Source organism: Penicillium canariense, assembly GCF_028826845.1.
Source record: "Penicillium canariense strain IBT 26290 chromosome Unknown utg000006l_segment0_segment0, whole genome shotgun sequence".
In the NCBI taxonomy this organism is placed as follows: Eukaryota; Fungi; Ascomycota; class Eurotiomycetes; order Eurotiales; family Aspergillaceae; genus Penicillium; species Penicillium canariense.
The window spans coordinates 2,748,514-2,763,275 of NW_026622733.1; the positions used below are offsets into that span (position 1 = coordinate 2,748,514).

General features: G+C 51.5%; 5 protein-coding genes across 5 annotated transcripts; 4 read left to right on the forward strand and 1 right to left on the reverse strand.

The window, feature by feature from the left end:
- Nucleotides 1-3,166: 3,166 nt before the first annotated feature.
- Nucleotides 3,167-5,563, forward strand: N7482_008955 (fungal specific transcription factor domain-containing protein; the record flags this gene model as incomplete). Its single annotated transcript, XM_056691079.1, has 6 exons — nucleotides 3,167-3,214; nucleotides 3,267-3,498; nucleotides 3,549-4,006; nucleotides 4,069-4,278; nucleotides 4,339-4,502; nucleotides 4,564-5,563. The coding sequence occupies 6 exons, from the start codon at nucleotides 3,167-3,169 to the stop codon at nucleotides 5,561-5,563; spliced, it is 2,112 nt and encodes a 703-aa protein (XP_056540844.1).
- A 113-nt stretch (nucleotides 5,564-5,676) lies between these two features.
- On the reverse strand, nucleotides 5,677-7,741 carry N7482_008956 (GMC family oxidoreductase; the record flags this gene model as incomplete). Its single annotated transcript, XM_056691080.1, has 3 exons — nucleotides 5,677-5,720; nucleotides 5,773-7,193; nucleotides 7,338-7,741. 3 exons carry the CDS (start codon nucleotides 7,739-7,741, stop codon nucleotides 5,677-5,679), a joined length of 1,869 nt encoding a protein of 622 aa, XP_056540845.1.
- A 482-nt stretch (nucleotides 7,742-8,223) lies between these two features.
- Nucleotides 8,224-8,730, forward strand: N7482_008957 (uncharacterized protein; the record flags this gene model as incomplete). Its single annotated transcript, XM_056691081.1, has 2 exons — nucleotides 8,224-8,490; nucleotides 8,545-8,730. The coding sequence occupies 2 exons, from the start codon at nucleotides 8,224-8,226 to the stop codon at nucleotides 8,728-8,730; spliced, it is 453 nt and encodes a 150-aa protein (XP_056540846.1).
- Nucleotides 8,731-9,552: 822 nt separating this feature from the next.
- N7482_008958 (uncharacterized protein) lies at nucleotides 9,553-11,422 on the forward strand (the record flags this gene model as incomplete). Its single annotated transcript, XM_056691082.1, has 5 exons — nucleotides 9,553-9,888; nucleotides 9,942-9,988; nucleotides 10,042-10,095; nucleotides 10,155-11,199; nucleotides 11,252-11,422. The coding sequence occupies 5 exons, from the start codon at nucleotides 9,553-9,555 to the stop codon at nucleotides 11,420-11,422; spliced, it is 1,653 nt and encodes a 550-aa protein (XP_056540847.1).
- Nucleotides 11,423-12,636: 1,214 nt separating this feature from the next.
- N7482_008959 (sugar porter family MFS transporter) lies at nucleotides 12,637-14,372 on the forward strand (the record flags this gene model as incomplete). The annotated part of the gene is made up of 4 exons (XM_056691083.1): nucleotides 12,637-12,742; nucleotides 12,819-13,394; nucleotides 13,456-13,958; nucleotides 14,022-14,372. 4 exons carry the CDS (start codon nucleotides 12,637-12,639, stop codon nucleotides 14,370-14,372), a joined length of 1,536 nt encoding a protein of 511 aa, XP_056540848.1.
- Between the last annotated feature and the right edge of the window lie 390 nt (nucleotides 14,373-14,762).

The following is a 14,762-nucleotide window of genomic DNA, read 5'->3' on the forward strand; positions in this document are numbered from 1 at the left end:
TAACTCGTATTCCACAGCTCTTGCACAAGATCACTTGGTAAGAAAACCATGGGATTCCTAGTTCATGTCATTGGTCATGGGAGTCCTCAATACTTCGGTCAAACTAAGGCAGAGCATACCGTCGTGCTGCGAGTCGATGCCGAGTCGAGCAGACGTTCGTCCAATAGAGCGTACAGAGATGCTCATCTGAATCTGCTGTCACTTGCAAAAAGCCCTCGGCTCCCGTCCACCTGATGAATGGGCCTGGCTAGGAGGAACGTGAACTGCCATGGACTTCCTCTAATCAGATCAAGTTTGACTAACTTCCCGGCTCTAAAGGGTTATTACCAATTCTCCCAGCCAGAGTGCAGGCCTTATTGATCCATTCAATTGGTAGTAGTCTCGGTGATAGTTAACTCGCTTGATTGTATTTCTGCATTCTCGTTATGGTGGGCCGATGAGAGGTTGACCTGCTGACACTTGTAGTAAGTCGGGGATTGTCACGCCATTGAGAACCTGCCGGGCTCCTCTCGGTTAGCTTTCGAGGAAAAAGATGGGATGTAATGAGTCGAGGATCTGGCATAGGAAACTGCCGTCCGGTTGGGGAGATGCAACACGACTGTTGCATAAAAGGAAGAGGTTTGCAAACGAACTGAAGCTGAAAATATGGAACAGGTTATGAATGGGGAGGAGGGTGGACAGATATAGACACACGACGCAGGCATGCTGTTCCGCGTGTTCCAGAGGGTCAGGAAGAGGGTCAGGTAGACTGAGGTCAGGAAGAGGGCAAGCCTTTAATCCTGGAGGGTTGCCTGGGTTTCCCAAGCGGGCTCACTCTTTTTCAACCCGGGTTCCCCAAGCGAGTTCACCCTTTTTCAGGCGTGGTTGCCCAAGCGGTTCAAAGTTATGTGTGTACTAGTATGATTTCAATACGAATGTGAGAACCAGTCATGATCCAGCTTACAGTACGCCGATACCTTATGTGGCCCCGCCGACAGCGGGTTATGATCGGCCCACTCCACCAATGTTTGGCTGTTCAATACCGCTAGCATGGATGTTCTCCAATAATATCCTCCAATCATCAAGGGTTATACGGAATCAGTCGAGTTGCTTGAATGACCTGGAGGGCCTAAGGTGCACTCGGCAAATCGGCGTCGAAATCCGCCGACTCCAGCTGTTGTCTAGACCGTAAGTCTGACCTCTGTCCGTTGAGTTTTCTACACATCTCACAGGAGTTTAATTTGGTACACCGTCCGTATACTGAGCTATCTTCTACTGCTCGCGACAATGATGTTGATGCCCTTTGCCTGCGGCTGTTATTTAGCTCTCTAGGCTACTTGCCTGGGTAGTCTCCTCAGCTACATAGATTTCCTCATTTTGGAGGAGGTCATGTCATTCGTTGGTTTTATTTCGCTGCATGATTCCATTGCCGCAATTTGAACTCTGCCATGAAGTCTATATTGCGTAGTCACGGATGATAGGAGTCAAAACTGATGCTGCAGCTGAGTAAAACCGAGTGGTGCCATAGGAAGTTTCCAATCTAAGGAACAAAGTCCCGGTGGACCGGCCAGTTGAGATCTTCATGTGATTCGATTTCTGCAGTACATGTACGTACCGTAAGTCTCGTAAAGTTCGTCAAGGTATGGGAATTTACAATCGCTGGCGATATTTTGTTATGCTGGTCTCATCTTCAAAAAAAGAGCGTCTAATTGGACGCCGCTTGATGACTGACACGTGTACATGCATACGCCTGCGTGCTCGCCCGGGCGCCCACCCTGGCCCTCATCTGGGCACTCTGATACGTTGCCCTCCTCCTGTATGGCCCTTCATTGGGTTGGCTATTTCTGCTCGGGGTTGGGCACCGGAATTCACCAAGGGTTGAATTGCCACCCTCCAATGGCCGGCTGGTACACGATAAACAATCTCACCACTGCTGTACTGGTCTATTTGCTCCCCTTTCGTTCTCATCGTCATTAATGATTCTGCCTTACTGGATAGATTTCTCTTTAGCTGGTCTGCATTGGCCATCCGACCTCAGTCCAATCCTACCTCTAACCAGTGATCCAAAGTAGCAAGAAAACCGCCTCCTTGTTGATCACCTTGATTCTACTATCCCAAGTGTTCGAAATCCTTTCGCTGTTTATGTACTGCGGTGTCGATTACGTTGCTTTTATCCATTCTCAAAGCCAATCCCAGTAGGCGCACAGTATGTGTTTACCTTACCTCTCCTCTTAGATTTAATATAAAATATCACTACGAAATGCGATCTAAAACTGTACCGTAGATGGTTTGAATTGAAGGGGCCAAGCGGAAGCCCAAGGGCATTAACCTAAGCTGCACTGAAAGTACCGATACAAACCCAAAGAGGCTGGACCTTCATCTATATCTATATCAATGAGCAACATCGATTTATGTTTCGATTGGGTGGTAAAAGCTTGTGACGCTAATAATGCTCTAGCAAGAACCTCGCTTTTGCTGGATGGTGGCATTCGTGTTTGTATCTGGCCAGCCAGAGGGTAGATAAAAGAGAATATTATAACTTCGACTTTGACTTCAAATATCCTTTCTCATTCTTGACAATTGAATGCATAGTCTAGACGCTGAATGTATCGTTCTGTTCGCTCCATCATGATGCCCCGCTCGCTTACCTGGGACCTTTTCTGCTGAAGATATTATATCAGGACTGCCTACAACTCACAGTTCTCAATTAGAAAGGTTCTTTAAAATCTTGAAGCTGCAAAAGCAGTAGCTCAGATTGTGGTGCGTCAGGATGGGGGAACCAAGGGTTCGCCTCAGGCCGGTAATTGAAATGCCGTTATGCCATATTTCTGAGGTGTCAACATCGGCAGGCTGCTTTGTAATATCAACTTCCATCCTTTGGCCATCAGCCTCTCGCCCTCTATATAGAGGTTTCCCTCTCGAAAGACGGTCTCGGACCTTCAGTTGATGGACAACTCATCAAATGCCTCCTGCAGTGCCAGCGAATGACCCTGCAGCCCGGAGCAAGCGGTCCGGAAGAAAATATACGTCACGAGCCTGTGAGGAATGTCGCCGCCGAAGAGCAAAGGTAGTGTCGAAGACGATCTGCTACATACATTTCCTTTTCGACCATATCGCTGATCAAATTTGATTGGAAGTGTGATGGAGCTCGCCCAACCTGTTCTCGCTGTTTGGACAGGGGCCTGCAATGCCAGTATTCTACAGCGGAAGATGGCAGGCAGCCCGCGCCGAAGTCGTACGTGGTGATGCTGAGAAACCGGATTGAGCTGTTGGAGCGTGTTTTACAGTCTCATGGTATTGATGCAGATGCCGCTATTGCCCAATCACTGGCCAAGGGCGACTGTTCAGGGCGAGCACCTGATTCTAGCGGTACAGCTGCGTCCTCGAATGTGGAGGATATATGTGTAACCTTTGACGGTGCACTGACCTTAGACGAGTCTTTAAACTTCGATCAAGATGGTGAAGTCAGATACTTTGGGCCAACCAGTGGGCGCTTGCTCTTTCGTTCGCCAGGAAACGGTCAGCCGATTCTAATTTTTCGTGGAAGAAGGTACACTGACAGCCTGCAGATTCGCCAAGCGAGGAAGCATACAAAATCGACACTTATTGCACAGACTATTACACTGCCGACTCAAAATCCCCTGCAATTCCAATACAGGAATACGAAACACGGATTAATGAAACTCAAGGCATGCCAGATGACAATCTGGCGTCAGAAGAACTGCAAGCCCATTTAATCGACCTCTACTTTGAGTGGGAGCAGCCATGGTACCAAGTGGTGAATGAGAAACTTTTCAGAGAGAGTTTAGCCTGTGGCGGGCGATATTCTAGCCCATTACTGTTAAACTGCATTCTCGCTTTGGGCTCGCGATATTGCGATCGTATCGAAGTGCGATCTGATCCGGCTGATCCAAACACAGCTGGCAAGATGTTCATCGACAACGCCGAGAAACTGATCCAAAATGATCTCCGGTGGCCAAAAATTACGACAATTCAATCATTGGCCATCATGGGAATGGTCTACATCGTAAGTAAGCCGAGGGACTTTTCCGGAAAGGTGTGATGGAATTAACCGTCAACCATTTCCAGGCAATGGGATCAGATGCTGCGGGGTGGCTTCACCAAGGAATGGCTAGCCGTCTTGCTCTGGACATGGGATTCAACATGGACCCTGCAGTCCTTGCCGGGGCTGTTGCTCTCCCGGCTATCGAAGTCGAGCTGCGACGACAAATATACTGGGCACTGTACTGCCATGACAAGCTGTCAGCCAGCTATACTGGCCGAGTCTGCACATTGCTGGTTTGTATTATTCCTTGGTTATATGGAGATAGTTAGTTGGCGATATTGACTGTTGAATAGGAGTCTCAGGGCGCTGTGAAAAAACCGTTCCTCCAATGTGCATCGGATGTGCATCTTCCTTCTGCCGACGGCAAGCCACGGGGGGCGTCCCAAAAAGACGTTATACAATTGCACAGATCTATGATTGATCTGTGTCGAATCCTAGAGAGGGTCCTTAGCTCTCTGTAAGTGGGCGCTTATCATTTATGCAGGAAGCCTAACTTGTGTCTGACTTTGTCATGCTAGCTGGTCCCCAAAGCCCCTCATTCACCCTCACCAACGGTCAGCGTTCTTTGATTCATGCGTGCTCGAGCTGAAGACATGGTACTACGACCTGCCCCTTGAACTCAAGATTGAACGAATTGCTGGACCCTCACGATTCCCTCACGCCTATACCCTCTATATGGTCTACCACACAGCGTTTCTTTTGCTCTGTGGTCCGTTCCTTAGCGACAATCCCTCCGCCAATGCTAATGAAAGTGAGACACCGATCCAGTCTCCAGAAGAAGCCCAAAACCCACCAAAGCATTCCCGATCTCAGAAAGCACTGGCCGCGTGCAGTGCTTCAGTCCGATCGATGATTGCCGTCGCGCAAAAGTACAGGCAGACATTTGGCAGCTTCAAACTCAGTCCCATCACCGCTGCACACTGCACTTTGTCTGCAGCCCTGATTATTATCGAGAAATGCTGCTCCGCGGAGAACTATGCCAAGTCCAGCCCGGCCGAAGAAGGCGTTCGGACTCTATCCCCACATGCCGCAGCTGGATTGTGTTTCCAGGTCTTACGAGAGCTTTCGACATCGTGGAATATCGCAAAGCGTATTGGAATGAATCTAGAGAAGGTATACTGTGAACGCTATGGAAGCCGTATACCATGTCCACCAAATGACTACCGTCCCCCTCCATGCCCCCTCGCCTCGCGACCGATGGATCAAAACCAAGCATTTGAATCCGGAATAGTTCCCTTCCAGTCCTTTGATGCGTTCTTCGATCCAAAAGGCCTCATAGTCGAAGATCCTCTCGCTTTTCATCTTCAAAATCCAGTGCCTGCTAATCCTGGTGGCGATTTGAATCAGCCCTTTGTGCCCACATTCGACGGCGTCAGCCTGAATGCTCTCCAAAATCTTCCAAATTCGGCGGAACTATTTGCTAGTGGCCATGGCTTCGCTTTCTCACCTGACTGCCTGCCAAGTGACTACAACATTTTTGATACTTTAAGCCAGGTGTACCTAGAAGATATGTGGTGATAGAAGGATAACAAAAATGACATTCGTTCAATCAATGATACGTGAGCTCGTAAAGTTTCTCCAACCCCCATAATCGGTTCGTAATGCATGGAAATTTGATCACGATAGTACTGTTAGGCAGCTAGAATATCGGCGGCGATCTTTTCGGCAAGCATATCTTGAAGACTGTTAGGGCCACTCTTCATGCTACCAGGTGAAAACATACTTACAAACAGTTGACTGAGGGTGACCCGGCGGAAGGAATGGAAATGAACTAGCATCGACCACCCGCAATCCGGTGACCCCGAAGACTCTCGCTCGATGATCAACAACGGCCAGACTATCATCTCGAGTCCCCATCTTGCACGTGCAGGACGCGTGGTAGATTGTCATCAGCGTGTCCTTAATCACATGCAGAACCTCTGCGTCCGTCTGGTACTTGGACCCTGGGAAGTACTCGGGCCCAATCAGTACGGGCAGGATGGCTGGCATCTGAAGGATGTCGCGCATTCGTCGGTACGTGGCCACTGCGAGCTTTTGATCTAACTCGGTATCCATCCAATTTGGGTTTATGATCGGTAAATCTGCTGTGTTGGCGGAGCGAATCGTCACATTTCCACGCGACGTAGGAGCAACCATGCTCGCGATGATAGTGGCATACTGACCAGTCCATGGTTGTTGACTAAATGGGTCCGAAAAATTCCCAACGTAGGCAGAAGCCGCTATATACTGAACGAATTTGAGCCTCCGTTCAGGTGCGGCCATGGACGGGGGTCTCACCTCAACCTCGGGCCAATCTTCGGGAAACCAGGATAGCTCATACTCATCTCGAGCAGTCAAGTTAGATCGTGACGAGCGTGGAAGCTTTTCGAAGGCAAGATAGTCAGCCGATGGGTTGGTCAACATTCCATCCCGGAAGATGGTATAGATCATCGCCTGAGCGGCCAACCGAATTGGATTTTGAGCCATCCCGGTGAACGTGTCGACGGAGACCTGGTATGACGGGCCAAAGAAGATATGGTCCCACATATTTTGACCCACCCCCGGTAGTGTCACGATTGGTTTGATCTTATGTTCATGAAGGATACTTCCAGGCCCAATCCCTGAAACCATCAGTAGCTGAGGAGATTGGAATGCCCCCGCAGAGAGAATGATCTCGCGTCTTGCATGCAGCGTGAAGTCCCACAGTTGTTGGACTCTTACGCCAATTGCCCTATTATCATCGCCGAACAAGATCTTCTTTGCCAGCGTGTTTTCGTATATAGCCAATGTGTCCAGTTTGCGCGGGGACCGAAGAAAGGCAGATTCAGAACTACTTCTTGATTCATCTGTTGGCCGGATGGTCATTGAACAGAACTGATGGCCCCTGAGAGAACCGGTATTAAAGTCTTGAGTCTCTTCCATGCCGATCGCAGTCAACGCCCGACGAACCCAGCTGGAGAACGGCATTGCAAACCGAGGATAGGAAACTTCTAGCGGCTGGCCAGATATGTCGAATGCTGATTCGTTGTACGTTCTTCTGGCATTTTCAGATCTGTGTTCAGGAGGTGTGAAAGACGCCGTCCGTTTAAAGTATTGAAAGGTATTCTGGAAGGAGTAGCTGGGATCTCCGACAAGATCTGCCCATTTTTGCATTGCACCTTCCGACGGGCTGGATGAAAGGTTCAGCGCTAGTCCTTTTCCTTTTCCAAAAATAGCCCATGACCAACCGTTGATAAATCATCAGATTCAACGCCGATCTACAAGGCTGAACATCAGTATTTTGTCGCTTAAGCTGGAGGTAGTGATGACCTACGATCCCCCCAAGCATTTCCCTCGCGCATAGTGGATGTCCCGATGATTTGCCCCGGGCACTCGCTGCGCAACAAACTTCCAGTCCACCGAGGTTGCAGTGGTAATGCTCGACCCGATCCCAATTGTCGCCGCTCCTGGGATTTGGGAGATTGGATGCTTCGACTCGTAGTCGCTGCCTGCCTCGACCAAAGCAACCTGATACCCACCCTGGGCAAGACGTGCAGCCACGGTGATGCCTGCTGTGCCACCTCCGATCACCACGTAGTCATAAGTCGCATCCCATGGGGGCGGTGGCCATCCCATGAAGATATTGCCCGGTCGAGTCTGGACGGGCCATCGTGCAAAGCCGGAAAGGGGTGCAAACAAGAGTGATGCAAGTAGCCGCAACACCGCTGAGAGCAACATGGTGACTGGGAGAAGCGGAGTGGTTCGAAGAGAGCCACAGCCAAAACCGGCGGGTAGCAATAGCTTGAATCTTTGTTGGCATTTGCGTTGATCCATGGTAAAGCAGTCACGACAAGATCGTACCTGCCGAATCTGGAGGGTTGGCTCGAGCTGTTTGTGCTGAATGGCAAACTCCACATGCGAGTGCAAGAGATGGAGAGACTGAGGCATCGAAGTGAGTGTTTGTTGCAGGCCTGGCCTCGTGCCTTCACCCTTTCTTCTTGCTCACACAATCCCACCCCCATTCTCGTTTAGCACGTTCAGCCGCCTTCTTCCTCCCTCCTCTTCTCTCTGTCTTCTCATACATCGTAATCCGGTTACACATTATCTACAGGTAACTGAAAGTTTGCATTGCAGCCGAACGAATACCTCCTGTCCCTGTGAATGACCTGTCAGATCCCACCGCAGATTGATATTCAAGATATTCAACTCCCAAAGCCATCATGCATCAGCAGCAGAACTTCTTCGACGGCTTTCCTGGCTTTGACTACGACCCGACGGCGCCGATCAGCGAAGAGTTCAAGCGCCTGGGCAAGACTCAGAAGTGGAAGCCGGAGGCGAAGATCTGGAAGACAAACTGGCGACTCTGCATGGATGCGGAGTATCACCGTCTCATTGGAGGTCGAGCGACCAGTCTCAAACACTGGCAGCTCATGTGTGATAAGCTTGGCATCGCGGGCGAGTTCACCTCGATCCGCAAGTGCAAAACGGTGGGTCCTTCTCTTGATCGGCGAGCATAATCCCACTTACGTTTCTTTCCACAGGCCTTGTCCCGCGTCTATGTGAACATCATCGACCTACTCGAGTGCTGGGAGACGGACAGATCCCCCCGGCTGTTCCTGAATGCCGGGCAGCTGGCAGCCTACTGCAAGGACCACCATAAGTTCTTCCGCCGGAACATTGCCAAGCAGGACAAGATCCTGCGAGTACTCCTGAAGCGCCTCCTATGACCGATGATTGCGTACATCTACACTCTCTCGGCAGAGGTCTGCTGGAGAATTTGCCGGGGACCGTGATAGGAACGTGTCCGGCGGAATAATCATTTATCATGGCAGAAGTACCTATGGAATTCAACTGATTCAATTCGCTGGCGTTCACCTCCCAACTACATATCTTTGTAAACAAGCCGATACAGCACGGGAATGCCGACAGCCAAGCCGTGGTGTGCGGTCTCGCTAAGCAGAATGCGGTCATCGCGCAACTACGGAATGCGGTCATCGCGCAACTACATACCTCTCTGGGCTACCAAGACCGAGAGGGCATTCTCCGCGATTAGAGAGGATGTGATACTTTCGGGGCGTAAAGGAAGGCGTATGAGGGGCGAAGATAACTCGCGGCGCTCGTTCCCAAAACCTTAGCAGATGAATTTTTAGCCGCTAATGGGAAGGTGCTCGCAGCCGATTGAGAAACGCCAATGAGCGCGGCGCGGTATCTCAAGCTTTCCAATCGGACTCCACCCGAACGCTTGGAAAAGATTAGCAAAGCCATGTGGGCGACGCGTGAACAGGATGATATCGCTCGCTAAGTGGGCTGACGTCGTTATCGCCACCAATGAGAGCGTCTTCCCCAAGCTCTTCCGTAGATGGGCCCCTGAACATGGCCGCAACGAAAAGCAAGGCGGGTCGGAAAATGGCAAAGCACGCGGGCTGATCGTGCCCCGAACGGCTCCTCGGTTTGCCGCGGTCCTAGTTTTTGCTTTTGCTTTTATTCTCTCTTTCTCCTCCTGTACCTCACATTCCCTGGATTCTTCAAGCATATACTAGCCAGCATTCATGGCAGAAATGAATACCAAAGAAGTGGCAGGCGTGAGTGAGCTTCACCAGCGCCATGACGGCCGCCAAATCGAGCTTGTGGGCCCCGATGGCCAGCACAGAAAAGTCGCCGTCGCCGATTTGACCCAGGACGACTCCGAGCTGGCGACGAAGTTCGGTTATAACCCGGTGTTCAAGCGAGAGTTTGGATACTTGTCGACATTCTCCTTTGCAGTCAGCATCAGTGGTCTCTTCGCCACCATCATGACCACCATGTCGTATCCTTTAATCGCAGGCGGCAGCAGTGCGGTGGTATGGTGTTGGTTCGTCTCTGGTGCTGGTTGTATGTGCATTGCAGTATGTATGCCAAACCCGATTGGACCGAAACACCTATCTGACGAAAGCTCTAGTGCTCTGTCGCCGAACTGGTCTCTGCCTATCCGACCTCTGGAGGACTGTAAGTTTCGTCGCATGGTCAATCATGGCAGCCGACATCTGACAAGCGTTTAGGTACTTTACGATTTCCCGGTTGGCCCCTCCGAGCTGGGTCCCTATTATTAGCTGGTAAGACCTCCCCTTCCAGATCTTTTTGAATAACCTTTCTCATGGTGATTTATCTGCAGGATTACTGGCTGGCTCAACCTCTTGGGCCAGGTAGCGGGTGTCGCGTCGTCTGAGTATGGTGCCGCCCAAATGCTGCTAGCGGCAGTGTCCATGAGCCGCGACTTTAATTATACAATCACTGTGAACACAACCGTCGGCGTCATGGCTGCGTTGACTGTCATCACGGGCGTGGTCAACTCGCTTTCCACCTATTGGATGGAAAAGATGACTAAATTCTACGTGATTTTCCACGTCTGTGTTCTTGTGGCTTGCGCCATTGCTCTGTTGGCTTTGACCGAGGACAAGCATGACACCAAGTACGTCTTCACTCATGTCGAGACAGAGAGCGGCTGGTTCCCCGTCGGCTTCAGTTGGTTGTTTGGCTTCTTGTCCGTCAGCTGGACCATGACCGACTATGATGCGACCGCCCACATTACGGAGGAGATCAGCAATCCGGAACTCAAGGCTCCATGGGCTATTTCCCTGGCCATGCTGTTCACCTATGTCGCTGGTTTCCTGTTCAACATTGTCCTCTGCTATTGCATGGGTGACCCAGACGAAATTCTCGTGTCGAAGATGGCCCAGCCGGTTGCACAGATCTTCTACAACAGTCTGGGCAAGGGCGGTGCGATGTTCTTCACCATTGCGGCCTTGATTATCATCAAGTTCGTTACTTTCACGGCCATGCAGGCCCTTGGCCGAACTGTCTTTGCCTTCTCCCGTGACCGCCTGATGCCATTCTCCAATGTATGGGTCAAGATTTCCACCTGGACGGGCACGCCGCTGTATGCTGTGTGGATCTCCGTCGTCTTGTGCATTGCCATCAACTTGATTGGCCTCGGCTCGTACACTGCCATTTCGGGTGTATTCACAGTTTGCGCCATTGCGCTCGACTGGAGCTACTGCATTCCCGTTATGTGCAAGCTCATGTTCGGCAAATTTCAGCCCGGTCCCTGGCATATGGGTCCTCTCAGCACCATCGTCAACATCTGGGCGTGCCTGTGGACCTTGTTTGTTAGCATCATTTTCATTCTGCCCACTGCGATGCCGGTCACTGCAGTAACCGTATGTAGTCAACTTTCCCCCGTGGCGCCTGGTATGCTAACATGATTTTTAGATGAACTACGCATGCGTCTACGTCGTGGCAGTTCTGCTGTTTGCTCTGGTGTATTGGTACATCCGCGGCCGTTCCGTCTACACGGGCCCCGTTACTGAGGCCATTGCCGACGATCTCTCCGAGAGTGAACTTGTGGAGGGCGAGAAAAAGGCCGATGGCCCCGCCGCGTAAAATGCCAACGACAGGCCCCTTTTTTCCCAGTTGCGACGATTACCACCTTTCAGCCCACCCACGGAGGACCCTCTCCATCCGCCAGGACCCACTGCAACACCCTTCCACTCGCCATATTTCCTTCCTTTACTCGAGCCGCAGCCGCCTCCAAAAAAACAGCCAAGCCTTCGCCCGCTCTCCATGCGTATACAACATTTGCCCCCAACTTGGCCCGCGATCCAGCCCCCGACACCCCGTGTGAATTCGCCCAGCAGAGACCAGGTCGACAATACCGAAACGACAATCGGAATAATCCCCATTGCGCCTACGGACAACAATCCCCACGCAACCTTCTCCCAGCGCCCAAGTATACTGGATATAATGGACCTATGCGACACTATTTTGGAATGAGTAAAGGTGGCAAATCGAGTGTGTGACAGTATGTGGCACTCATGTTCGTAAATAGCAGACCGTTCAGATAGACCTCAAACAGATTTCCACTGTTCTGAAACTGCAACTGCCTTGCGTAATATTAACTGGTAAACAATGGGCAAACGCATCATACCTAGCTGTGAACACAGAGCGGAGCCCCTTGTACAGTATGACCGTACCGTCGATGCCGGCGTTAGGCTAAAATTTTCAAATTTTCAAATTGCATGAACAAGATTGGCCAGATGGAAAGCCACGAGGGACCACGCTCAGCTCCGGGGCGATCGACCCGACCAGCCGGCTGATTGAGCTCCTAATGAGGTCTTAGACGCCGTCACGCCATTCGAGGGTGGGGCCGAAGCAAATGCGGAGAGCGGCTCCACCTTTGCGATCGGGCCGTGGATGTCATGACGGATAGCATCACAGTACATGGTAGAGCACCCGCCGATGTGTAGGACTACTGTTGTATAGTGTAGGGAGTTTGGAATCCCGAGTACCGAAAAGGTAATTGGCACATCGCACGGCTCGCACAGTGACCGTGGGTGGAGGGTCGATTTAAGGTCCTGGCCGCGTTAGTTCCATGGCGTGCTATGGCGAAATCCACGGGCGACGGTTGCGTGCTGGGATGGCGCCCAGATCAGCGCACCCGGCGTTGTATGACTTGGCTACTTAGCCACGAGCTATCGCTGACGATCGCAGGACGAGCTGTGCTTTGAATCGAGACTTTTGTGTTTCTCTTCCTGTCTCTTCGTTTCACCGCAGGTTTCTGTGCTCGGCCGGCCTTGTGACACGGTCCTTGCATCACCATGGCACGCCTCGGTGGAACAAGGCTCGGCGCCTTTCGTGCATACTTCTTTGGTTTCTTCGTCTGCACCGCCGGCTTCTTGTTTGGCTATGACACAGGCATTGTCGGTAAGTTCCAGAGACCTCGTGTATAGCGCCGTGGGCGGGACCCAGAGCTTGGCTGATCGCTTATGCGCCGCTTCAGGGGGAATCCTCACGTTTAAGGCGTACAAGGATGACTTCCGATACACCGACCAGACCACCGTCAATGCGGTCATGGTCAGCTTGCAAAACGCCGGCGCATTTATTGCGGCACTATGTATCTTCCCGGTCTCCGAGCGGTTCGGCCGCAAGAAGACTATTCAGGTGGCCATGGCCGTCTTCTGTGCCGGCGTCATTCTCCAAGTCGTCCCGTCGCATTCACTGGTCTGCTTCTATATCGGGCGAGTGATCTCGGGACTGGGTCTTGGGGCGGGCACTGCAGTCGTGCCCACGTACAATGCCGAGATGGCTCCCAAGGAGATTCGTGGTAGGCTGGGGTCCGGCATGCAGTGGCTCTTTGCTCTCGGTGTCATGCTGAGCTACTGGATCGACTATGCGGTCCTACAGACCCTACCTGTGTCGTCCAAGCAGTGGCAGATCCCTGTTGGTCTGCAGTTGGTGCCGGCAGCGACCCTCGCTTTCGGTCTGTTCACACAGCCCGAGAGTGTGCGCTGGCTGGCCAAGAAGGAGCGCTATGATGAGGCCTGGCAGAGCCTCACCTGGATGCGCGCCAGTGATGGTAAGCGACGCAAAGCAGCAGATTTCATCGAGTGAGTACGCTAATCTCCCTTCGTGTCCAGGTCCCGAAGTCAAGGGCGAGTTCAATGAAATCCGTACCGGCCTCCTCGAAGAGCTCCGTGCCACGGACGGCCTTAAGAAGCGCGAGCTCCTCGAGCCTGCCAACCGCTACCGTCTGTCCCTCGCCTTCTTCATCTTCTTGGGCCAGCAGTGCACGGGCATGACGGCGCTGGCGTACTTTGGCCCACAATTTTTCAAGCTGCTGGTCGGCAACGACCCCAGCCGGTCCCTGCTCATTACAGGTCTCTTCGGTGCTGAGAAGTTCATTACGGTCGGTACCTACATTCTGTTCTTCTCGGAGAGGTGGGGACGGAGACCCACACTGTGGATTTCAGCCCTGTTGATGTCGGTCTGCTTCGTTATCGTCACGGTGGTGAACAACACCACGCCGAAACCGCAGCAGGAGGTGACTTCTGCGGGCATTGCGACGGTGGCCTTGATTTTCCTCACCAACTCCATCTACCAGTTCAGCTGGGGCCCGTTGCCGTGGCCGTATACTACCGAGGTATGTTGATCCCCTGTTTCCACTTCACATATATCCACCCCAGTAACAGACTAACACATCCAGATCTTCCCGTCCCGCATTCGAGAAGTCGGCTCCTCGGTCGCCGTCGCCACACAGTGGCTCTTCAACTTCCTCTTCTCCCTGGTGACCCCCTACATGCAGAAGTCCTGGGGCAGCTACACCTTCCTATTCTACGCGGCGCTGGACGTCATTATGGCGATTATCGTCTGGTTCTTCGTCAAGGAGACCAAGGGCAAGAGTCTGGAGGAGATGGAAACTATCTTCCACAGCAAGGCTGCTTTTGATGTTGAAGTTGCCAGGCATGAAGGCGAGGAGATCCCCGACAATGTGTCTGCTCTGGAGGTCCACAACAAGGGTTCGAAAGGATCGGACTCGTCGGATAAGGGCATTTAATGGCTTGTGAGAACGTGATTTGCATTTTACGAGATACCATCGCTTTGAGAAGCATGTTGATGACCTTTTTTTTAATTTATCTTATGAGTTGAATTCACCGCTGAGATAGCGTGCAGGACCACTATCTCCTTGACTCTTTGCAAGAATCAAGAGTTTTAAACTTTGTCACCGGTTCAATGACAGCTTGCAATCTTTTAAACATATTGACATGATAGATTCGGCGGCAGCCATGTCTTCGCCGGAATGATGAAAGAACTTTGGTCTGACGAATAGACGAGCAATGTGTTCTAAAACTTCGGTGTATCAATCACATTGCCCGAGGATCTAGATACCTTGAAATATTATTACAGTATAGACAGTGATTTTCATCACAACCTCCCCGAAGCCGAT